General features: G+C 43.2%; 1 protein-coding gene across 2 annotated transcripts in view; it reads left to right on the plus strand.

The window, feature by feature from the left end:
- LOC129857829 (glutamate receptor ionotropic, delta-1-like) overlaps positions 1-26,074 on the plus strand; it is a 443,480-nt gene that overhangs the window by 270,199 nt on the left and 147,207 nt on the right. For both annotated transcript variants that reach the window (XM_055926464.1, XM_055926455.1), the window contains exon 4: positions 16,237-16,442. In XM_055926464.1, the coding sequence (XP_055782439.1) occupies positions 16,237-16,442 (206 nt within the window). The remainder of the gene's footprint in view (positions 1-16,236; positions 16,443-26,074) is intronic.

Raw genomic sequence — 26,074 nt, forward strand, 5'->3', positions numbered from 1 at the left:
AAATGTGTCTTTCACATTTAACCCGACCCCTCTGAATCAGAGAGGTGCGGGGGGCTGCCATAATCGACAGCAACCTTTTGGTTACTGGCCCAACTCTCTAACCACTAGGCTACCGGAGAGAGGCGCGGTGAAAGATAGTCAGAGATAGTTCATAGTATTGTATCCATTTTTGTATAGAACTGTATTTTGTGGTGTAAAACGACAGCAAGCATTTTTGGACCCAATGTCTTTTTGTAAATAAAGCTCAAATCTTACTGCTGGTAACTCCATTAGCATTCCTCCCCAAAAAGAAAGTAAGAGAGAGAGCGAGAAAGAGAGAGAGAGAGAGAGAGAGGGCTGAAGCTAACAACATTTACACACTGGAAGCAAGGAACAGGTGAGCTTTGCCACATTATAATTTTTAGACATATAAACCTGCTAATCCTCAAAACACTTGCTACAGTGGTTCAATCTGAAATGCTGATTGCTTTATCATGACTTACTGACTTATTTTATTTGCACACGCAATGATTACTTTATCCCATGCTAGGGTCCCATTAGGTTATTATATTTGTTGGGAAATAAGCCTCTGGGTTTTGATTCATGACCCCCTTTAAATTAAATTGTATTGGCGTGGGAAATCAACTAAATGTATAGCTTTCTTGAGTCCCTCTAGGAGTAAGGATTTGACAAAGTAATTATAGTAAAACAGAATTGTACATTGAGGAGACATTCTTTTGCATTAAAGTCTTTACAGGAATGAAAAGTGCACCCATTTTCATGTAGTACCCTTTAGTGTCAAATACCTTGATTTCTAATTCTACATATTGATATGTAAGAATGTCATGGAGGAGCATGGATTCTAATGAGTGAAGCAATAGAAAATAATTTTAAGAGACTGAAATGCAATAAAATTGAAGGCACTTTGAACCCATAATTTCTCTGACTGGTCATTTTTACAGTATCACTCAATACTTATTTGTCAAAATCCAATCAGCCTGTTACCAACCCTTAGCAAAACCTTTGAAACAAGTTATATTGTGGGTAAATAGTTACCTTACAGAACATAGAGGTTGTTATTTAATGAAAGCCTCTCCAACATAATCCAGGTAGAATAAGGAATTCCCCAGGGCAGCTGTCTAGGCCCCTTACTTTTTTCAATCTTTACTAATGACTAAATCAATCCAGTGTGTCTATGTATGCGGATGACTCAACATTATACACGTCAGCTAATAACTCGACTGAAATGACTGCAACACTTAACAAAGAGCTGCAGTTAGTTTCAGAATGGGTGGCAAGGAATAAATTAGTCCTAAGTATTTCAAAAACGTAAAGCATTGTATTTGGGACAAATCATTCACTAAACCCTAACCCTCAACTAAATCTTGTAATGAATAATGTGGAAATTGAGCAAGTTGAGGTGATTTAACTGCTTGGAGTAACCCTGGATTCTAAACTGTCATGGTCAAAAAATAATGATACAACAGTAGCTAAAATGGGGAGACGTGTGTGCATAATAAAGCACTTCTCTGCTTTCTTGACACTATCAAGGCAGGTCCTACAGGCCCTGGTTTTGTCGCACCTGGACTACTGTTTAGTCGTGTGGTCAGGTGCCACAAAGGGGGACTTAGGGAAATTACAATTAACTCAGAACAGAGCAACATGTCTGTCCCTTAAATGTCCACGGAGAGGTAACATTAATGATATGCATGTCAATCTCTCCTGGCTCAAAGTGGAGGAGAGATTGACTTTATCACAACTTGTTTTTGTAAGAAGAGTTTACAAGCTGAATGCACCGAGCAGTCTGTTTAAACTACTAGCACACAGCTGGGACACCCATGCATAACCCACAAGACATGATACCAGAGGTCTCTTCACAATCTCCAAGTCCAGAACAGACTATGGGAGGCGCACAGTACTACATAGAGCCATGACTACATGGAACTCTATTCCACATCAGGTAACTGATGCAAGCAGTAGAATCAGATTAAAAAAACAGATACAAATACGCCTTATGGAACAGCGGGGACTGTGAAAAAGAGCACACAGGTACAGACACACACATACACACACACACGCTAGCACATTCACTCTACACGCACGTATATTGTAATCTTGTTGTGTGGTGGTATTATACATTTTGTATTGTAGATATGTAGTGGATGTAATAATGTTATATGATGTACTTTTATATTTTGTTTTATGCGTGATGTAAGTGCCTTAATAATGTGTTTGGACCCCAGGAAGAGTAGCTGCTGCCTTGGCAATACAAATACATATAATAAATTAATCCCCTTTCTACCCACACAACAATGCAGTTTAATCACTAACACATTTTAATAAAACTGAATCTGCACAATCTTGATCCCACCATTGGACTGGCATTTGCATAAATTAGCTGCATGACAAAAATGCAATCAATTCATGCTATTGTAGGAAAATGACCCGCCCGCCACATAAATAGTGCAACTTCTGATGACTACTTCTGATGACTACATGACTACTTCTGATGACTACGTGACTACTTCTGATGACTACGTGACTACTTCTGATGACTACGTGACTACTTCTGATGACTACGTGACTACTTCTGATGACTACGTGACTACTTCTGATGACTACGTGACTACTTCTGATGACTACGTGACTACTTCTGATGACTACGTGACTACTTCTGATGACTACGTGACTACTTCTGATGACTACGTGACTACTTCTGATGACTACGTGACTACTTCTGATGACTACTTGACTACTTCTGATGACTACGTGACTACTTCTGATGACTACTTGACTACTTCTGATGACTACTTGACTACTTCTGATGACTACGTGACTACTTCTGATGACTACGTGACTACTCCTGATGACTACTTCTGATGACTACGTGACTACTTCTGATGACTACGTGACTACTCCTGATGACTACGTGACTACTCCTGATGACTACTTGACTACTTCTGATGACTACGTGACTACTTCTGATGACTACGTGACTACTTCTGATGACTACGTGACTACTCCTGATGACTACTCCTGATGACTACTTGACTACTCCTGATGACTACTTGACTACTCCTGATGACTACTTGACTACTCCTGATGACTACTTGACTACTTCTGATGACTACGTGACTACTTCTGATGGCTGCGTGGCTACTTCTGATGACTGCGTGACTACTTCTGATGACTACGCGACTACTTCTGATGACTACGCGACTACTTTTGATGACTACGCAACTACTTTTGATGCCTACGTGACTACTTCTGATGACTACACGACTACTTTTTATGACTACACGACTACTTCTGATGACTACGCGACTACTTTTGATGCCTACGCGACTACTTCTGATGACTACGCGACTACTTTTTATGACTACGCAACTACTTTTGATGACTACCTGACTACTCCTGATGCCTACATGACTACTTCTGATGACTATGCGACTACTTTTTATGACTACGCGACTACTTCTGATGACTACGTGACTACTTCTGATGACTACGTGACTACTTCTGATGACTACGTGACTACTTCTGATGACTACGTGACTACTTCTGATGACTACGTGACTACTTCTGATGACTACGTGACTACTTCTGATGACTACGTGACTACTTCTGATGACTACGTGACTACTTCTGATGACTACGTGACTACTTTTTATGACTACGCAACTACTTTTGATGACTACCTGACTACTCCTGATGCCTACATGACTACTTCTGATGACTATGCGACTACTTTTTATGACTACGCGACTACTTCTGATGACTACGTGACTACTTCTGATGACTACGTGACTACTTCTGATGACTACGTGACTACTTCTGATGACTACGTGACTACTTCTGATGACTACGTGACTACTTCTGATGACTACGTGACTACTTCTGATGACTACGTGACTACTTCTGATGACTACGTGACTACTTCTGATGACTACGTGACTACTTCTGATGACTACGTGACTACTTCTGATGACTACGTGACTACTTCTGATGACTACGTGACTACTTCTGATGACTACGTGACTACTTCTGATGACTACGTGACTACTTCTGATGACTACTTCTGATGACTACATGACTACTTCTGATGACTACATGACTACTTCTGATGACTACATGGCTACTTCTGATGACTACATGGCTACTTCTGATGACTACATGACTACTTCTGATGACTACTTGACTACTCCTGATGACTACATGACTACTTCTGATGACTACATGACTACTTATGATGCCCACTAACTATCTAAAGATAACACAAAGTTTGTTGAATTCTGTCTAACATCCCAATTAAGCCTTAATTGCACCCACACACATGCACATGCATGCACATACAGTACACACACACACATGTAGGGTGGTAATATTGATCATATATGCATATTATATATACCTCGCATGCGACCCATAGTAAGCAATTAGCCTATGTTTATCTGACTCCATCAAGATATATAAAATATGCAAGCATGCATTAGGCAATGAGTTGACGTTGACTAGCAAGAATTGGTATGAGAGGAATGATAAAGGCAGATATTTAATAACATTGTAAAATGAATGAAATCACATACAAGGCATAAAGCTTAGGTTACAAACATTACAGTGCAATACTCTAGGTATGACCAGAGAGAGAGAGAGAGAGAGAGAAGTCCTAGTCTGAAAGGCCATGCTCTAAGTGGTGCATGGGGCGGCAGGTAGCCTAGTGGTTAGAGTGTTGGGCCACTAACCGAAAGGTTGCTGGATCGAATCCCCGAGCTGACAAGGTAAAAATGTGTCATTCTGCCCCTGAACAAGAAAGTTAACTCACTGTTCCTCGCTATAGGCTGTCATTGTAAACAATAATTTGTTCTTATCTGACTTGCCTAGTTAAAACAAAAGTGTCCCTGGGGTGGAAAGAGAGTTGGTATCTCACGAGTGCAGTTCAGGAACAAGAAAGAATGAGACAATGAATCTAACACCTTTTTCTAAGCATCTGCGATGCTTGGATTCAAAATCTGAGTTGTTGACCAGTGGTCTTACTGTAAAGTTAACCTCCAATCAGATATCAGCCCTACAGGATGTAAAGACAACAGAACCTCTGCTACCCAGAGGTGTGACAAGAGGGGGTTGGTGAGATAATGCAGAGAAGGCCGAATTCCTATGAAAACAAAGGAATTCTTGCAGACAGTTGATTAAAGTCACTTTGGGGGCTGGGCCGCCCTACAAAGACACGCATACGCGCGCGCACACGCACACGCACACACACACACAAAATTAGGTTACCATGGTGTCTCCCGGCCATGCGTGTCAGGCTGTGATCAGGGGCACTAAAGTCGATTAGAGTCTGAGTAATCTAGTTAAACTGCATTAACATAGACAGAGGTCGATATCATGATTGTCAGATGAAGAGGGAGGATGAGGGCTTGTCTTTATAATGGCATTTTCCTCAGTACACAACAGGCTGATGCACTCACTATTTTAGGGATCCTTAGTGGCGCAGCAGTCACGGCATTGCATCGCAGTGCTAGAGGCGTCACTACAGACCGGGTTCAATCCCGGGTTGCATCACACCCGGATGTGATCAGGTGTCCCATAGGACGGAGCACAATTGGCCCAGCGTCGTCTGGGTTAAGGGAGGGTAGTCCGTCATTGTAAATAAGAATTTGTTCGTAACTGACTTGCCCAGTTAAATAAAGGTTAAATAAATACAAATAAAATATGGAGTACATTTCCATAAAGATGTACTGTATGTAATACAAGTTCTATTTTCCGTCTGCCAACAACTTTATTTATGAAGGTGTTATGAGAGCAAATGTTTTCTAATTAATGCTGAAGTCAATTAAATCTTAAGCAAAGGTTATTAAATGGGTTTGTGCACAATTATGTACAGTATAATGAAGAATTACACAATATATTTCATACTCCAGTAGGTCTGCAGAGATGTCTTACAGTTGGTTTACGAAACAGCTTATTTATGAACTAATGTAAAAATGTCTCACTACCTTCTGTTCAGAATATACTATTATGCCAAAAAATCTAGAAAAAGTAGCCTATTAAGTTTATATTAGTTGAGTGATGAAGCTAAGTTTCCGAGGTAGAGTATTTCAACCTTTTAAAGCCAGATTTGTATTCCTAAGTGATGCTTGAGAAAACATGTCCAGAAATATGACCCATAATTCCCCATTAATCCTCTTTTCTGCCTCCTGTCTATGGCCAGGATAGTGTAGCTGTGCTCTGGAACGCCGCCCAAGGTTTAGCACTGGGACTTTAAAGTCCGCATCAGCCATCTTAGCCTGTGCCCTCTCCCTGAGCTGTTGCATGGCCGCCTTTCATCCAGGATTAATCTTGTGATAGTATGAGATAGAAATGCCACTGAACACTTTTTTAGGGCAGGACCAAAGTTGATGCTGTTATACTCCCCATATGTTTTCCTTTGGTAATGACTTGAGCAAACCTCCCATTTTCCGTGAGGCCTCATTTCCAGTCCATTGACTCTCATTCTCTGGTTTAAAGGTGGAAACAGAATAGTGTTTTTTTCCACCAATGGAAATCTTGAAACCAATAATTTATTTTTCACTGATTCATAATAGGCTAGGCAAACTTGAGACAGAGAGAATGTGTGTGTGTGAGAGAGAGAGAGCATGTGTGTGAGAGAGAGTGTGCTAGAAAGAAAGTATGTGTGAGAGAAAGAGCAAGCGAGAGAGAGAGAGTGAGAGAGAGAGAGGGTGTGTCAGAGAGTGTGTATGTGAGAGAGAGAGAGCAAGCGAGAGAGAGAGAGTGAGAGAGAGGGTGTGTATGCGAGAGAGAGAGTGTGAGAGAAAGAGCGAGAGAGAGAGGGCAAGAAGCGTGAGAGAGACTGTGTGTGAGAGAGAATGTGAGAGAGAGTGTGTGTGAGAGAGAGTGTGTGTGAGCGAGGGTGTGTGTGAGAGAGAGAGTGTGAGCGAGAGTGTGTGTGAGAGGGAGAGTGTCAGAGAGAGTGTGTGTGAGAGAGAGAGAGTGTGTGTGTGAGAGAGGGAGTGTGAGAGAGCATGTGTGAGAGAGAGAGTGTGTGTGTGAGAGAGTGTGTGTGAGCGAGGGTGTGTGTGAGAGAGAGAGTGTGAGCGAGAGTGTGTGTGAGAGGGAGAGTGTCAGAGAGAGTGTGTGTGAGAGAGAGAGAGTGTGTGTGTGTGAGAGAGGGAGTGTGAGAGAGCATGTGTGTGTGTGAGAGAGTGTGTGTCAGAGAGTGTGTGAAAGAGTGTGAGTCAGAGAGAGAGAGAGAGGGTGAGAGAGAGTGTGTGTGTGTGTGTGTGTGTGAGAGAGAGTGTGTGAGAGAGAGTGTGTGTGAGAGCGAGTGTGTGAGAGAGTGTGTAAGTGAGAGAGCATGAGAGAGAGAGGGCAAGAAGCGTGAGAGAGAGTGAGTGTGGGACTTTATAGACTTTGTCTTTCTTTAATGAAACATTCTCATTTCAATAAAATCTCACCCCTGCCCTTAAATAAAACACAAAAATAAATCCTGTATTGCATACATGTACCCTACTCACCTTTCCCTCTGCCACACGATACAAAACACCACATATCACAATAACAAAAAAACTCACCACTTCTACAACCGTATATCCAAAACATCTTCCCTAGCTATACAAGACACCATATCTCCTGAAACATCTCCACACTTTTTATCATTTTATAGAACTCAAGTTCCACCCTAAGGCGCGCAGAGACCATCCCATTAAATAATAGTAAAGGGTCTGTTATCCCCCACCTTTGACCCTGTTCCTCCTTGTTAGCCAAATAGCCAACTTTGCCTGAGCAAACAGAAAATTCAGCAAAACACATTTGGCCTTTTCGATATTTGAATACCTGTACCCCATTATAAACATCCCAAGAGTAAAAAACACCCCCAACCTCTCGCACAGACATTCCAACATAGACATTAATGGCATTAACCTGGCGCACACAGAAAACACATGAATCACAGTCTCTCTCATAACACAGAAAGGACACCCCTGCCCGACTCCCGGTTCAACCCGTGCTAACCAGCTCTTAGTGGCCAGGGCTCCATGTAGAACCCTCCACTGGAGGTCCCCTGACCTCTTTGGTGCTAGGGGTTTGTAGATCACCCTCCATCTAAACCCCACCACACTCTCCTCCCCACATACCCCCTGCCACTGATGTGCCTTCACTTCTGTTAGGCTCCCAATGTTCCTCACCTTAAGAGGTTGTAGAGGGCTTTACCTCCCACCCCCTCAAACTCCCCCAGGCTCGGAGTGTTAAAATCTAACAAGTCCTCCAGACCCCCTTGCCAGTCCTCAGTCTCTTTCGTCACCTGCAGTGGCAGAAACATTGGTGGCCACTCCCCCGTTGGCCGCTCAAACACCACCCTTACCGGCTCAGATAGTGCCTCCTGGACCTCCCCCAGGAATCCCTCCAGCAGCCTAAGAGACAGTATTCCTGTTTGTTGTGCCAGGACTTCTGGGGTTTTCTATCCCTCCTCTCCCAGCAGTCGCAGGTCATCCAGCCTTAGTAAGCCCACTGCCATCAGTCGCCTCTGTAGGGTGGCCGACTGAACCGATCTCAAAGGGATGGCTGGGTTGTGGAATATAGGCTCCTCCCACACCCACAGCCCAGGCTCCACACCCCCTTCTCGTGTGGGCCTTAGCAGCTGCCAGGCCCTCAGCACTGCAGAGTAAAAATCAGAGAGACTTGATGTACTCAGCCTCTCCAGCCTCATGAGGAACAGCTGCCGGTCCAACCCTAATCCTCCAGCTCTCCACAGCAGTGCGCATGCTGGTTCCCTCCAGCCAACATCAGTATAGCACAGCAGTCTATGCGCCGCCTTTAGTCGGAATGCAGCCACCCTGCTCTCCAGTTCCACCAGGCCCTGTTCTCCTTCGTGGACGGTCATGTACAACACAGCCGCCCTCAGCCAGTGCTGGCCCGGCAAGAAAAGTCCACCAGCTTGCGTTGCAGGTCTGTGAGCGGTGAGGACAGCCAGTTTATGCCACAGGGAAGATGCCACCGGGTTATTGATTATCAGCACCCTCCCTCTATATGACATGGGACAGGAGCCACCTCCACCTGGCCAGTCTTGAAACCACTGCCTGTGACAGCCCCTCCCAGTTCTTCCTGACCAACCTCTCCGAGCCCAGGTACACCCCCAACATTTTAAGCCCTTCACAACCCCACTGCAAAGCCCCTGGAAGCAGAGGAGGGGCCCTATCCCCCCCATATAACATAGCTTTGCTCTTGCCCCAGTTTATTTTAGCTGAGGAAGCTCCCTGGTACCCCTTCAGACTGGTCTCTAGTGCCTTCATATCCTGCCCATCCCTGACCATCACAGAAACATCATCTGCATACGCTGACACTACTATGCCTGTCACCACACCCATGCCTGTCCAGTACACTCTCTACAGTCTCTTGCGTAGCAGGCCCAAAAAAGGCTCAATGCCTAGTGTACATAACTCGAATGAACTCATCATTGTCTAATGCCCCGTCTCACCCAGACTAGCCTACTGAGCCCCCCTCCCACCTTGATCATACATGACGCCCCAGCATACAATAGTTTCACACAGGTCAAAAAACTCTTCCCATACCCAAACATCACATTAAACATATACTCATTGTCCACTCTATCAAAAGCCTTCTCTTGATCTAAAGAGACCAGTCCAAAGTTAACATTAGAACCTCTCGACAAGTCCAACATGTCCCTAATTAAGAACAAGTTGTCCATGATTGAGCGTCCTGGTACATAATATGTTAGGTCCTTATGTACTATCGAGTCCAGCTGGGACTTCAGTCTGTTAGACAGGACCTTGGAAAATATCGTGTAGTCCGCACAGAGCAATGCCACAGGCCTCCAGTTCTTAAATTCACACAAGTCCCCTTTTTTTTGGGCAGGAGAGTCAGAGCCGCCCGACGGCAGCTCATCGGCGACTCTCCTACCCCGGCGAAATTCACGCAACAAGCAAAAGAAGTCCAGTCCAATTATTCCCCAGAATTTTTATAAAACTCCACTGGGAGTCCATCGACCCCCGGTGCATGACCGGGGGACATCTGGGTTACGGCCTCTGCCAGTTCATGGGACAGCAAAGGAATGTCCATTTCATCCCTCTGTGCCAGAGAGAGCTTAGGGAGTCCTGCAAACAAGACCTGAGCACACATAGGATCACACACATCTACCCTATACAACTCAGTTTAAAACTCCACAGTTCGCTCCCGCATCTCTCCCACCACAGAGGTCCCCCGCCCATCAGACAGCCATAGACAATGCATACCCTTGGCTTCACCGCTCTGTCTTTCCAAACCAAAGAAGAAGGAGCTGGGAGCATCCATCTCCTTGAGCATGGACCTAGTTCAAGTGCTCCCTTTGCTTTAACCTGGAAAAAACTACCCATGTTCCTACGTAATTCAGCTAAATTAGCCTGGAGGCCTACATTGCCTTGCCCCATCTCTACCTCCATCTCACTAATACAACGCTCTAGTTCCCCCAATACTCTCCGAGCCTCTGAGGATGAGAGAGCTGTATACTGTTGATAGAAAAGCCGAATTTGGACTTTCCCACATCCAACAATTGACTCAGAGACTCATACACCTCTCTTCGCTGCCCCCACCTTTCCCAAAAGGTCTTCTAACCGAAGCAAAAAGTGGCATCTTGTAAGAGCTTTACATTAAAATTCCGATAGCCGAGCCATGGTTATGTGGTGATCCGAAAACCCCACTTGGAGAATGGTAGCGCCCAACAGCCTATTGCTCCGATTCCTGGACATGTAAAAACGATCAAGTCGGGCTGCACTCACCGTAGCCCCAAAAACCTTCACCCATGTATACTGTCTTGTGTTGGGATGTTTAGTTCTCCAAACATCCACTAGGTCAAACTGATTAATGATGTCCCTTAACACCCCCACTGACACTGAATGAGGCTCTTCCCCATTTCTGTCTTTCGTAAAATCTATTGTACAGTTCCAGTCCCCGCCGACCACCAGCGTCTCCTCAGGCGCTACCTGTGAGAGTTCCTGTCTAAGACTCCCAAATAGAACCCCCCTCTCTCTCCCTGTTTTAGGTGCAAACACATTTATAAAGACAAAACACATGTTGTTAATTTCTGCTTTTACAACAAGCAGCCTACACCTACACACCTCCTTTGAGGAGCACATTTTTAGAGACAGACCCAGTACAAAAAGGACTGCCACCCATGCACAAAAATTTGGCCCATGGCTCAACACACTTGCCCCTTTCCACCAGAGCCCCCAGTCAACTTCATTCACCACATCACTATGCGTCTCCTGCAGAAACAACACCTGCACTTTTTTTGGTTTTACATATTCACCCAACACACTCCTCTTTCCCGCATCTCTGGCGCCATTTATATTGAGCGAGCCTACCCGAAGAGTCTCCATAAGAAGTGGAAGTGAAGCCAGCAAAGAGACCAATAGCAAAGCTCAAAAAGCCCAAGCGCCAGAAAGAAACTATACATCTAAACAGTGTCTGAAGGTAGACCCTAACGCACTGTTGTGACCCACTTCCTCAACCTAAACCGTTTCCTGGGTGAGAGGACACCATGCTCCTCATTTTTCATAGCATGTTGTACTGATCTTACAGAATTTCTCAGATCAGAAAAAAAGGCCTCAAGATTAACTTGTTCCCCCTTGGTCTCATTCAGGAACCTTGTCAGTTCCCTCAACGTGTATTTTGACCCCTCTGCTTGACTGGCTGTCAGCTCTGGACCCATTGAAGAGAAGTCTGAAAAAAATACTCATGATCTTTCTCCTTAGAAACACTTTCCTCCTCATCTTCATATCCCATCCTGACCACCTGTCCTTCCTCTCTGGTCAGGGCCTCCCCCCTCAGCACCAGGCAAAGGTTCCATGGTGCCTTTGACCACACCAGCCTCTCCCCTCAAACCTAATTTCTTCTCCCTCTTTTTCTTTTTCCTTTTCCACTTGACACCCTCCTCCTCCCCCCCAGTCTCTTACACTTCACCACTATACTCTCCTCATCCACTAGCATAACCTGACTAGACCCGGCCTCATCTACACCACCCTCCATAGCATGACTAGACCCAGCCTCAACTACACCACCATCCATAGCATGACTAGGCCCAGCCTCAGCTACCCCACCATCCATAGCCTGACTAGACCCCGCCTCAGCTACACCACCATCCATAGCATGACTAGACCCAGCCTCAACTACACCACCATCCATAGCATGACTAGACCCAGCCTCAACTAGACCACCATCCATAGCATGACTAGACCCAGCCTCAGCTACACCACCATCCATAGCATGACTAGACCCAGCCTCAACTACACCACCATCCATAGCATGACTAGACCCAGCCTCTGCTATACCACCATCCATAGCATGACTAGACCCAGCCTCAGCTATACCACCATCCATAGCATGACTAGACCCAGCCTCAACTACACCACCATCCATAGCATGACTAGACCCAGCCTCAACTACACCACCATCCATAGCATGACTAGACCCAGCCTCAGCTACACCACCATCCATAGCATGACTAGACCCATCCTCAGCTACACCACCATCCATAGCCTGACTAGACCCAGCCTCAGCTACACCACCATCCATAGCCTGACTAGACCCAGCCTCAGCTACACGACCATCCATAGCATGACTAGACCCAGCCTCAGCTACACCACCATCCATAGCATGACTAGACCCAGCCTCAGATACACCACCATCCATAGCATGACTAGACCCAGCCTCAGCTACACCACCATCCATAGCCTGACTAGACCCAGCCTCAGCTACACCACCATCTCTAGCCTGACTAGGCACAGCCTCATCTACACCACAATCTCTGGCATAACTAGGCCCAGCCTCATCTACACCACCATCCCTGGCATGACTAGGCCCAGCCTCTGCTGTCTGCATCTCATTGCCCCCTGCACGTTGACCTCCCCACTGGCGCTTGTGCTCTCACCTTTTCTATGGCCTTTATGTGGGCACGCAAAGCTCTTAAAAACACTAAACTATCTGTGCTGGCAAACCCTGCGTAGAGTCCCTCCCCATGCCTCACTTTAAAATGCACATTTAGCTGTCGCTCATTGTACACAAAAACCGCTAGCAAAACGACTTAGCTCTTTCCTGATTTGATCATCCGTAATAAACGGAGGCAAATTTGCAACTACCACCCTTGTCGAAGGGTTAGAAACAGGCAAAAATGGCACCAACACACCCCTTACAAATATTCCACTAGCAATTAGCCTACCAACCAAATTTGCTCTTTTCATGAACACAACCACAGCTTTGTTCATTCTGGAAGCGGAATGTATAAATTCAGCTCCTACCTGTTCACCGACCGCGAGCAGAACCTCCTCCACCTTAACTCCGTTCTCAGGAACACACCTGAATCCATGCCGTATCGACAGTGTCTCCTCCGCGCTAGGCTGAGAAGCCATCGCACACACCACACCTTCCAAACCCCAGGAAATTAACTCTGTCCTCTTCCACCCAAACTTTGAAAAAACCTGTGGATACCGCTAAAACAAATAGTACATTAACCCTCCACCATAGAAAATCAAATTGAAAGAAAAGACCAAGAACAGAATCAAGAAAAAAGTTAGGACAGAGACCTCTACACCAAACACTCAAACTCCCAGCATGCACTGTGAAAGAGAGAGAGAGAGAGAGAGAGAGAGAGAGGGCAAGAAGTGTGTGAGAGAGATAATGTGAGAGAGAGAGTGTGAGAGAGAGAGTGTGAGAGTGTGAGAGAGAGTGTGAGAGTGTGAGAGAGAGTGTGTGTGACTGTGCGAGAGAGTGTGTGTGTGAGAGAGAGTATGTGTGAGAGAGTGTGTGAGAGAAAGAACGAGAGAGAGAGCGAGAGAGAGAGGGCAGGAAGCGTGAGCGAGAGTGCGTGTGAGAGAATGTGAGAGAGAGACAGAGAGAGAGAGAGAGAGACAACACCTTTGCTACAAAATGAGAAAATACAATGTTTCTAAGCTGTGAAGAGTACAGTTTGGAAAGTACAACATGAATTACATTCCTGCTTCTGAGCATTGTGAGGTTATTGTGGCCAGACATGGACCTATAGTTTTGCCCAAAGAAACACAAGGAGAAAGCAGAAGATGTGCACAATATCGGTCTTCTTCGTGAATTGGTCAAGTGTTTTTTTGTTATTGTATTTTCCCTTTGTGACCCTGAGTAGTAGAAACACAACATATACTGAACAAAAATATAAACGCAACATGAAACAATTTCAAAGATTTTGCTGAGTAACATGAAATCAGTCAGTTGAAATAAATTCATTCGGCCCTAATCTATGGGTTTCACATGACTGGGCAGGGGCCCACTGTGGAGCCCCCTTCCTCCATCTGACGATCCCTCAGGTGAAGAAGCCGGATGTGGAGGTCCTGGGCAGTTGTGAGGCCGGTTGGACGTACTGCCAAATTCTGTAAAACAACGTTGGATACAGTTTATGGTAGAGAAATTAAGATTCAATTCTCTGGAAACAGCTCTGGTGAACATTCCTGCAGTCAGCATGCCAATTGCCCTCAAAACTTGAGACATCTGTGGAATTGTATTGCATGACAAAACTGCACATTTTAGAATGGCCTTTTATTTGATCTGTGTAGTGATCGTGATGTTTAATCAGTTTATTGATATTCCACACCTGTCAAGTGGATGGATTATCTTGGCATAGGAGAAATGCTCACTAACAGGAATATAAACAAATCTGTGCACCACATTTGAGAGAAGTAAGCTTTTTGTGTGCATGGAACCTTTCTGGGATGTTTTATTTCAGCTCATAAAACATGGGCCCAACACTTTACATGTTGCGTTTATATTTTTGGTCAGTGTATATTACCACTGTCAGCTCTCTACCCTCTCTAGTGTACAGTATGTGTGTATGCTGTCTGATATACAGTGTGTGTGTGTGTGTGTGTGTGTGTGTGTGTGTGTGTGTGTGTGTGTGTGTGTGTGTGTGTGTGTGTGTGTGTGTGTGTGTGTGTGTGTGTGTGTGTGTGTGTGTGTGTGTGTGTGTGTGTGTGTGTGTGTGTGTGTGTGTGTGTGTGCATGTGTGTGTTTGTGTGAGACTGTTTACTCTGAACACTGATGAGGGTCCTGAATGACTCATCAATCCTCTAGAGGTGCAAGGAGAGAAGATTTGGAAAACACTCAAACCTACACACAGCAGATTGCCACTATTCCCACTGTGGGAAGTGAGACACTCTGCAAATGGCATGGTTCACCTCTCTTTAAAAACCCAGTGTGACATTTGGTACGGCTGCAGCTACAGCTGTAGGCTTGATTATTCTCGTTGGAGAGTCCGGTTTCCATTCACCTTTGATTTGCCTGTTCAGTAGAAACTCTCTGGAGAGGTTTCCCTCCACATTTCTCAGGGAGATTGCACACCCGCCTCTTCACTGGCTGTAACCTATAAACAGAGAAAAACTGTGCATTGAAACTGAAGCAACAGAATAGAAACTCAAATACCTGTTAAAATACCAATTAATATGGCCTCCCCAGTGGCACATTGGTCTAAGGCACTGCATAGCAGTGCTAGCTGTGCCACTAGTGATTCTGGGTTTGAGTCCAGGCTCTTTCGCAGCCGGCCGCGACTGGGAGACCCATGGAGTGGCGCACAATTGGCCCAGCGTCATCCGTGTTAGGGGAGTTGGCCGGCAGGGATGTCGTTGTCCCATCACGCACTAGTGACTCCTGTGGCGGGCCGGGCACAGTGCATGCTGACACGGTCGCAGGTGTACAGTGTTTCCTCCGACACATTGGTGGGGCTGCCTTCCGGGTTAAGTGGGCTTTGTGTCCAGAGGCAGTCCGGCTTGGTTGGGTTGTGTTTCGGAGGACGCACGGCTCTCGACCTTCGCCTCTCCCGAGTCCATACAGGAGTTGCATTGATGAGACAAGACTGTAACTACCAATTGGATAGCACGAAATTGGGGTGAAAAAGGGGTAAAAAAAGATATATATTTATTTAAAACACCATTGATATGCTGGCTTATAACAAAATGAAGCACATCTGTTTGATACTGGTTGCTGAAAGCTGTTCACTTTTATTGCCACTGAAATAGCCTCCCACCTGCAAGAGCTGAGAATGAAAATGACTGAAAAACCTGTCCAATATCCTCCAGAGAAGGGAAGCGCAACTCTCGCTATTCCTGGAAGGCCTTTTGGACCTAAACGTCAATTTTGTAAACAAAAAATATAATCAAATAATCAGTTAAACAGTTAAACCTAGTTACAGTTGCACCTCCTGATATTTTCGGCTGCATTTTGAACTGTTTGTCTCTGCTTCTCTGTCAGACATCCGCGGGTTGCAAACATTCCTGGACCAGGCGTCTCGGCAGGGTCTGGACGTGTCTCTGCAGAGGGTGGACCGCAACGTGAGCAGGGTGTTCACCAACCTGTTCAGCACCATGCGGACCGAGGAGCTCAATCGCTACCGGGACACGCTGCGGCGGGCCGTGCTGCTCATGAGCCCCCGAGGAGCACAGGTGTTCATCCACCAGGTGAGTGGTGTGTTGCCCACCATTATACTTTCCTTATTTTCTGTTTGGGATTAACTGAAAGGTCAAATGGTCATGTTATTTTGATTTGTTCACTTTTATTTAATCAGGGGAGGTCAATTGAGACCAGCGTCTCATTTTCAATGGTACCCTGAGCCAATAAAGTAAAATATAATAAAAAGAACAAGTACATTACATTAGAACATCACTAACATCACAGCCATCGTAAACAAGTTATTAAATAATTAAATCAAAACAATTTCAGACCTCTGTGAACTCCTTTATCATCAGGGTTTTAAAATGTGCTGTTGCACCAGGGAACAGTGACGACCCATCATTCAGGGCAGGTGGGGGAGAGCCTGTTTTGAGCCCCACCTGTTTAGCAAAAAAATAAATATATATATATATACAGTACCAGCCAAAAGTTTAGACACACCTACTCATTCAAGGGTTTTTCTTTATTTTTACTATTTTCTACATCAAAGCTATGAAATAACACATATGGAATCATGTAGTAACCAAAAAAGTGTTAAACAAATCAAAATATATTTTATATTTGAGATTCTTCGAAGTAGCCACCTTTTGCCTTGATGACAGATTTGCACACTCTTGGCATTCTCTCAACCAGCTTCATAAGTAAGTCACCTGGAATGCATTTCAATTAACAGGTGTGGCTTGTAAAAAGTTAATTTGTGGAATGTCTTCCCTTCGTAATGCGTTTGAGCCAATCAGTTGTGTTGTGACACGGTAGGGGTGGTATACAGAAGATAGCCCTATTTGGTAAAAGATCAAGTCCATATTATGGCAAGAACAGCTCAAATAAGCAAACAGAAATGACAGTCCATCATTACTTTAAGACATGAAGGTCAGTCAATGTGGAAAATGTCAAGAAATTTGAAAGTGTCTTCAAGTGCAGTCAAAAAAAACATCAAGCGTTATGATGAAACTGGCTCTCATGAGGAGTGGCACAGGAAAGGAAGACCCAGAGTTACTTTGCTGCAGAGGATACGTTAATTAGAGTTACATTGCAGCCCAAATAAATACCTCACAGATTTGAAGTAACAGACACATCTCAACATCAACTGTTCAGAGGAAACTGCGTGAATCAGGCCAAATTGCTGCAAAGAAACCGCTACTTAAAGAGACAATACGAAGAAGAGACTGGCAAAGACAAGAATCACAAGCAAAGGACATTAGACCGGTAAAAATCTGTCCTTTGAGTAAAAATGTGTGTTTGTGAGACGCAGAGTGGGTGAACGGTTGATCTCCGCATGTGTGGTTCCCACCGTGAAGCATGGAGGAGGTGTGATGGTGTGGGGGTGCTTTGCTGGTGACACTGTTGGTGATTTATTAAGAATTCAAGGCACACTTTACCAGCATGGCTACCAGAGCATTCTGCAGCAATACACCATTCCATCTGGTTTGTGCTTAGAGGGACTATCATTTGATTTTCAACAGGACAATGACCCAACACACACATCCAGGCTGTGTAAGGGCTATTTGACCAAGAAGGAGAGTGATGGAGTGCTGCATCAGATGACCTGGCCTCCACAATAACACAAACTCAACCCAATTGAGATGGTTTGAGACGAGTTGGAACGCAGAGTGAACGAGAAGCCGGCAACAAGTGCTTAGTGTATGTGGGAACTCTTCAAGACTGTTGGAAAAGCATTTCACGTGAAGCTGGTTGAGAGAATTCCAAGATTGTGCAAAGCTGTCATCAAGGCTAAGGGGGGAAACTTTGAAGAATCTATGATTCCATATGTGTTATTTCATAGTTTTGATGTCCTCACTATTATTCTACAATGTTGAAAATAGTCAAAATAAAGAAAAACCCTTGAATGAGTAGGTGTGTCCAAACCTTTGACTGGTACTGTATATATAACATATATATGTTGTGTATTGCCTGTTTTGCATGTTATTTTTGCATTAATACGTGTCACGTATCAGTTTGCAAGCAATCTTAAAAAATATATATATAAAAAAATGAAATAAAATTTGAGTTAATAAAGCTGCATACAAACAAGGTCTCTTTTTTGCTTTTTTGAGTAAGGCAGCTCCAAAATGCAGGTGTTTCAGCCTAGCTCATTGCTTTCTGTGGTGGTGTGGCTGCCAGTGGAAAATATGGAGCGTAGGGGTTGGTTATGTTCTCTAGTTGCGCCGTGATTGGCTCAATGTTCTGTCACTCACGGGGACACTACATCACCGCAAAATCTACGGGAAGAACTCAAAGATTCAAGCCCCTTGGGTGCTGCATAGAGTTACATTAGAAGTGCCATCTAAGAAGGCTCAAGGTCATTGGCCACAGATAAAATGCCGTCAAATCACGTTATATCTACCGTAGCATTTATTGGACTGATCATGTCAACATCATACTTTCAAAATCTTAGCTAGGAAGCTAGACAAGCAGTCATCATCATGAATCATGTTGACAATGTACTGGCAAATGCTTTTCAATCCTTGTCATATGAAGATAAATTATACATAAAACTTATCAGTGCTCATTGGCCATTGGACATAAACATTAGACAACAAGTTGGAAATCGCAAATTCGACAATGAGTGGTTACGAAGGAATCAATGGCTAACTGCAAGCGTTGCAAAGCAATCACTAGCCTGCTCTTCAGTGGAGTGGGTGTGTGGTCCAAATCTGGGTTTAAGGGTCTCTTTTCCAAGCTTAAAAGGATACAAATTCACATGCAACACCATGGGCCAGAAAAGGTTGAATACATTGACCATGCTGTCAACCCAACAATAAACTAGGTACTGGGAAATCTCACTAACAGGGGTGTAAACTAATTTGTGCACAACATTTGAGAGAAGTAAGCTTTTTATCGTATGGAAAATATATGGGATATTTTATTTCATTTGAAGTCAGTGAGTTAATAGGTATGATATAGAGTAGTAGGAAATTAGTGTCTGGATATTATGTCCACTTATATTATGTCCATTATGTCCAGACTTGAGTGAAAGGCAATGTGGATGTTAAGAGCATTACTAGCACTCAGTAGCACTGTGTCATCTTGCTCAAGGGTCCACCAACCTTATTTGTATCCCTGTCAAAAGGTTGCATCCCTGCTAAGATAACTACTCCTTCGGTCCAAGGTCTACTCTATTCTTCACATTTACCTAGGTATCAGTCTGTGGTATTGATATCTCAATCATTTCCTCTTTTTTATGTCTACCCTCTCCCCAGCGTCCCCTCTAACTCTATCTTTAACTTCCATAGTGTTAACATTTGTATTATATTAAAACCTAACCGCTCAGGTCCACTCTCTTATCTAGTGACTCTCCCCCTTGCATCTATTATCACTTTATTCTCACAGCCGTTCTCCATAGTCTCGACTCTTTCCCAAGAGTACAGTAATTCACTCTCCCCAGTGTCCACATAGTCACAGATGGTAACCTTCTACCTTTGAACCGTCCTGAATCTACTGGTATAAGGTGGAAAGGGCTGGACATGACCTGTATTTGTAGTCACGGCACGATTCATTGCGTCAACACACACAGAACACAACGATCAAAAATAAGCTTTCATGCTCACTAAGCCCACTGGCCTATCCCTTTCTATGATCCCATCACTGCCACTCAGCTGCAAACCCACCCACAGTGTTAATGAAAGGAGATGATTATAATTAAGCATGTCCAATACTGTTTTCAGCATTAGCATTTTAAACACAATGAAATGTCTCAGCACAGCTATCCCCCCCAAAAGTCTCCAGCTCAATTAGACTGGCCAGAATGATAATGAAGGTCTCTGGTGTTGATTGCTTGAGTGGCGTCATTTGGAAGACGTGAACTCTTCATTTTGGGCACATAAAGTAGCACTTTGAGTTGGCTAATAGCAAGGTAAGTGTTAGACATTGAATAGAGGACTCAATTTCCCCCATGCTGGTTTTGTTATTGCAGCAGAATCAGCATGGGGATATTTTGTTATCCCAGAAGATATTACGTGAGCCTCTGTTGAATGTTTTTAATGAAGATATACAGTGCCTTGCAAAAGTATTCAAACCCCTCTGATTTTTTCACATTTTATTGTGTTACAGTGGGATTAAAATGGATTTTATAATAATATCTATTTTTATTCTTTTTTTATTTAATAAAATATAGTCGTTGCATAAGTATTCAGCCCCTTTGTTTAGGCAATCCTAAATTAAGAAATGGGCCTAGAAGAAAACCTGCTTCAGTCTGCTTTACAACAGACACTGGGAGAGGAATTCACCTTTCAGCAGGACAATAACCCACAACACGTGGCCAAATCTACACTGGAGTTGCTTACTAAAAAGACACTGAATGTTCCTGAGCGGCTAAATTGCAATTTTGACTTAAATCTTCTTGAAAATGTATGGCAAGACTTTTGATCTTGACAGATCTTGAAGAATTTTGAGAAGAAGAATGGGCAAATATTGCACAATCCATGCCTGCAAAGCACTTTTCGACTCAACCAAGAAGACTCACAGCTGTAATCAATGCCGAAGGTGGTTCTAACATGTTTGACTCAGGGAGTTGAATACTTATGCAACAACTATCTTTTAGTTATTTAATTTCTATTAAACTTTTTTTTTAAGTTTTAATTTTTCTTCCACTTTGACATTACAGAGTATTTTGTGTAGATTGTTGACAAAACATTACAATTGAATCAGTTTTAATCCCACTTTGTAACACATAAAATTGTGAAGAAATGCAAGGCTTCTGAATAATTTTTTGTATTTAATTATTGTAAACATCCACTGATTTTTTTGATCTCCTATAAATATTTGCAATATGTGTTTAAATGTTTTAATGTATTTCTATTAATTTGTACATCTGAAAGGATTTTTGATGGTAGAATTAGCCCCTTTCTCTAGCTGGAACCATTAACTCAGATCTCTGTACTGGTATAACGCCGATACACAAGTGTGCAGTACATACTGTAAACAGTATATTGCCTTGTGGTAATTGCCAGTCTAGATATGAATATATTTTTATTCAGACAAGAATGAATGAATACAAAGTTGCTCACCACCTGCTCCCCTTTTGATTTGCTTGTAGGTCTAATCGCTCAATGCACCATCTTGTATTGGTGATGAGATACAAGCAATGGATGCAATCAGATTACAGCTGTCTCGGACAAAAACAAATCTTGGTCGACCAAAAGTCAATTGTTCTTTCGACCAATCAATTGTTGGAAATATTTTTACATGTATTTTTCCATACATAGACACCCTATGTGTTTTAATAAAATCAACTATATATGCATTGATTTAGTCTAATATTTTAAGCTCACTGTTTGATGAAATAAGACACAAATGACTCAAGATGGAGCCAGAGATCAAGATAACCATAAGAAAAAAAAACGTAACCTGTCTGACACATTAACTTGTGTCCGGCCTGAAGCTCCTTGCAACATTGTATCAACTATTAACTTGTGTCTGGCCTGAAGCTCCTTGCAACATTGTATCAACTATTAACTTGTGTCTAGCCTGAAGCTCCTTGCAACATTGTATCAACTATTAACTTGTGTCTGGCCTGAAGCTCCTTGCAACATTGTATCAACTATTAACTTGTGTCTGGCCTGAAGCTCCTTGCAACATTGTATCAACTATTAACTTGTGTCTGGCCTGAAGCTCCTTGCAACATTGTATCAACTATTAACTTGTGTCTGGCCTGAAGCTCCTTGCAACATTGTATCAACTATTAACTTGTGTCTGGCCTGAAGCTCCTTGCAACATTGTATCAACTATTAACTTGTGTCTGGCCTGAAGCTCCTTGCAACATTGTATCAACTATTAACTTGTGTCTGGCCTGAAGCTCCTTGCAACATTGTATCAACTATTAACTTGTGTCTGGCCTGAAGCTCCTTGCAACATTGTATCAACTATTAACTTGTGTCTGGCCTGAAGCTCCTTGCAACATTGTATCAACTATTAACTTGTGTCTGGCCTGAAGCTCCTTGCAACATTGTATCAACTATTAACTTGTGTCTGGCCTGAAGCTCCTTGCAACATTGTATCAACTATTAACTTGTGTCTGGCCTGAAGCTCCTTGCAACATTGTATCAACTATTAACTTGTGTCTGGCCTGAAGCTCCTTGCAACATTGTATCAACTATTAACTTGTGTCTGGCCTGAAGCTCCTTGCAACATTGTATCAACTATTAACTTGTGTCTGGCCTGAAGCTCCTTGCAACATTGTATCAACTATTAACTTGTGTCTGGCCTGAAGCTCCTTGCAACATTGTATCAACCATTAACTTGTGTCTGGCCTGAAGCTCCTTGCAACATTGCTTAAAATATTCTGCCCCGTCAGAGTTTCCCACGCCAGTGAGCTTGGGGCAGACACAGCTGTAAGCTATTTGCTCAATGGATAAGAAGTTCTCAGGTAGGCCTATTTGATGACGTTTCCACTGGATCAGAGCCTGACATGTTTCCCTTTCACGCTGAGTGGTTATCGAAAGGCAAAGAGTTGGAAAGATTTTGATATACATTGAGGAATTATTGTCAGTCTCAATGGATGTAAAAACAGACTTTGTTTCCTTGCTGTTTGAGGTGATGAAAACATTACTCTGAGAATCTCAACAGCTCATTAGTGGTGGTACATTAAGTCAATCAGAAATACTATCAGATCCCCAAATGGACAAATGTATATGCCTACATTTGAGAGCAGGCCAGGTAGCCTATATGCTTAGTTCTATGCGTAATCAGGTGTGAGTCCTTACTCAACATTGACAGGAGTGCTCCAAACAAAATATAATGACTAAATTGACAAAACTCGTAAATGGAATGAGATAAAGCATATTCTTGTTTCACACAATTGTAGCATAGGTTGTGTGCTCTGCAAACAACGGTTACAGTCCAACAATGAGAACGGTAAAAGACTGGAATAATAATTCATTGAGTGCATTAATAGACATTACCATAACCAAACAAACATTGTAGATTAGAAATTATAGGAATTAACGGTAAATGTACTATTAGTGATATATAGTACCGGTCAAAAGTTTGGACACACCTACTCATTCCAGCGTTTTATTATTTTTACTGTTTTCTACATTGTAGAATAATAGTGAAGACATCAAACCATGAAATAACACATATGGAATCATATTGTAACCCCAAAAAGTGACAAATGAAAATATATTTTAGGTTCTTCAAAGTAGCCGCCCTTTGCCTTGATGACAGATTTGCAGACTCTTGGCATTCTTTCAACCAGCTTCATGAGGTAGTCACCTGGAATGCATTTCAATTAAGAGGTGTGCCTTGTTAAAAGCTAATTTGTGGAATTTACTTCCTTCTTAATGCGTTTGAGCCAATCAGTTGTGTTGTGACAAGGTAGGGGTGGTATACAGAAGATAGCCCTATTTTGTAAAAGACCAAGTCCATATTATGGGATGAACAGCTCAAATAAGCAATGAGAAACGACAGTCCATCATTACTTTAAGACATGAAGGTCAGTCAATCCGAAAATTTCAAGAACTTTGAAAGTTTCTTCAAGTGCAGTCGCAAAAACCATCAAGCGTTATGATGAAACTGGCTCTCATGAGGACCGCCACAGGAAAGGAAGGCCCAGAGTTACCTCTGCTGCAGAGGATAAGTTCATTAGTTAACTGCACCTCAGATTGCTGCCCAAATTTGAGATTTTTGGTTCCAACCGCCATGTCTTTGTGAGACGTGGAGTAAGTGAACGGATGATCTCTGCATGTGTGGTTCCCACCGTGAAGCATGGAGGAGGAGGTGTGATGGTGTGGGGGTGCTTTGCTGGTGACACTGTCTGTGATTTATTTAGAATTCAAGGCACACTTAACCAGCATGGCTACCACAGCATTCTGCAGTGATATACCATCCCATCTGGTTTGTGCTTAGTGGGCTATCATGTGTTTTCCAACAGGACAATGACCCAACACACCTCCATGCTGTGTAAGGGCTATTTGACCAAGAAGGAGAGTGATGGAGTGCTGCATCACATGACCTGGCCTCCACAACCACCTGACCTCAACCCGATTGAGATGGTTTGAGTTAGACTGCAGGGTGAAGGAAAAGCAGGCAACAAGTGCTCAGCATATGTGGGAACTCCTTCTAGACTGTTGCAAACCATTCCACGTGAAGCTGATTGAGAAAATGCCAAGAGTGTGCAAAGCTGTCATCAAGGCAAAGGATGGCTACTTTGAAAAATCTGAAATATAACATATATTTTGATTTGTTCAACACTTTTTTGGTTACTACATGATTCCATATGTGTTATTTCATAGTTTTGATGTCTTCACTATTATTCTACAATGTAAAAAATAGTAAATATAAAGAAAAACCCTTGGATGAGTTGGTGTGTCCAAACTTTTGACTGGTACTGTATGTAATGGGGAATTGATAGACACTAACATTGAAATGCAAACAATTCACACAATGAAGTTATGAAACAATGAATTTGCGGGAGAGAGCACATTCTGGAGAGAGACATGCATTGTGCAGCCACCCTCCCCTTCTTCTTGTACTGTGCCATCTGCACAGCCTCCGCAATTGATTCTTCTCGGCCTCCGCAATGGATTAGTTAACTGAGATGAGCGCGAATAACGCAGGTGTCTCGTGTGCCATAAAAAGATATCTGTATATTTGCTACTGCTCGACAAAAAAAATCTTGGTCAGCCATCAGCCTATTGACCAAACAATCGACCAGTCTAATAATATGAGTCAGCCGTAGATCTCCCAGTAAATCCGTAGAGAGTTCAGGGCACTGTGAAGCAGTGAAGATCCAAAAGGAGCTGTGATGCCTGTCTTGGTCAAAGGGTAAAGGGGTCCAGGAGTTTATCACGATTACTGTCCACTCTTATCAGTCCTCTCTGACTCTAATGCTGCCACCCCTGACCTCCTGTCCTCTTCCAGTGCCCCTGTATGTAACTCTTCAATTCCATTTTCCTCACAATAATGTCATGACAAATTGAGCCTGCCAGCAAGCGATATATCATTGTCCTACATCTCATCCTCCTCTGCCCTCTGCTCTCTCCCTCTCTCCTTCTTGCAGAGATTCTCTATTTTTGTTTTTCCTACATTCTCTCTTCCTAATAGCTTCATATGTCTCCCTCTGCCAGTGCTTTATCTTTTTCCCCTTTCTTTTTCCATATCCTGATATTTTGCCTCTCCTTTTGTCTCAAATTCTCTCTCATACCCTTTCTACCCCTGTCTCTGTCTCTCTTTCTGTCTCTCTCCGTCTCTGTATATCTCTCTTACTGTCTCTGCACACATATCATACCACTTTCTACCACTCTCTCCCAGTTTCACCACTCTCCATTTAATTTCCTCTCACTTTCATATCTCTCTCGCAGCACCTCTTTGGCCTCAATAAAACATAAGACAAGTTGAATCTCTATCTCACTGTATAATCTGTGGTATTCATCATCCTGCATGCGGTAACCTGGGGATAGGCTGAGTAAAAAAGACACACAGAAAAATACATGTGCAGTCATTGTGGAAATCAACCTTTGGCCTCTATTAGTTTCAGTTATCACCATCCTGAGAGAAAAAATGATTTACTTCCCAAGATGTTAAAGTCCACTATCCTCGCATTTTGTTTCTATTTGTATCTGAGTGGGTGGAGTCCAGTGTTATATAATTTTACCTGAAGGGATTCCTGAGGATATCAACAATACCCTACCATCATGTGGGG

This window comes from Salvelinus fontinalis, chromosome 1 (assembly GCF_029448725.1).
Source record: "Salvelinus fontinalis isolate EN_2023a chromosome 1, ASM2944872v1, whole genome shotgun sequence".
Taxonomy (NCBI): domain Eukaryota; kingdom Metazoa; phylum Chordata; class Actinopteri; order Salmoniformes; family Salmonidae; genus Salvelinus; species Salvelinus fontinalis.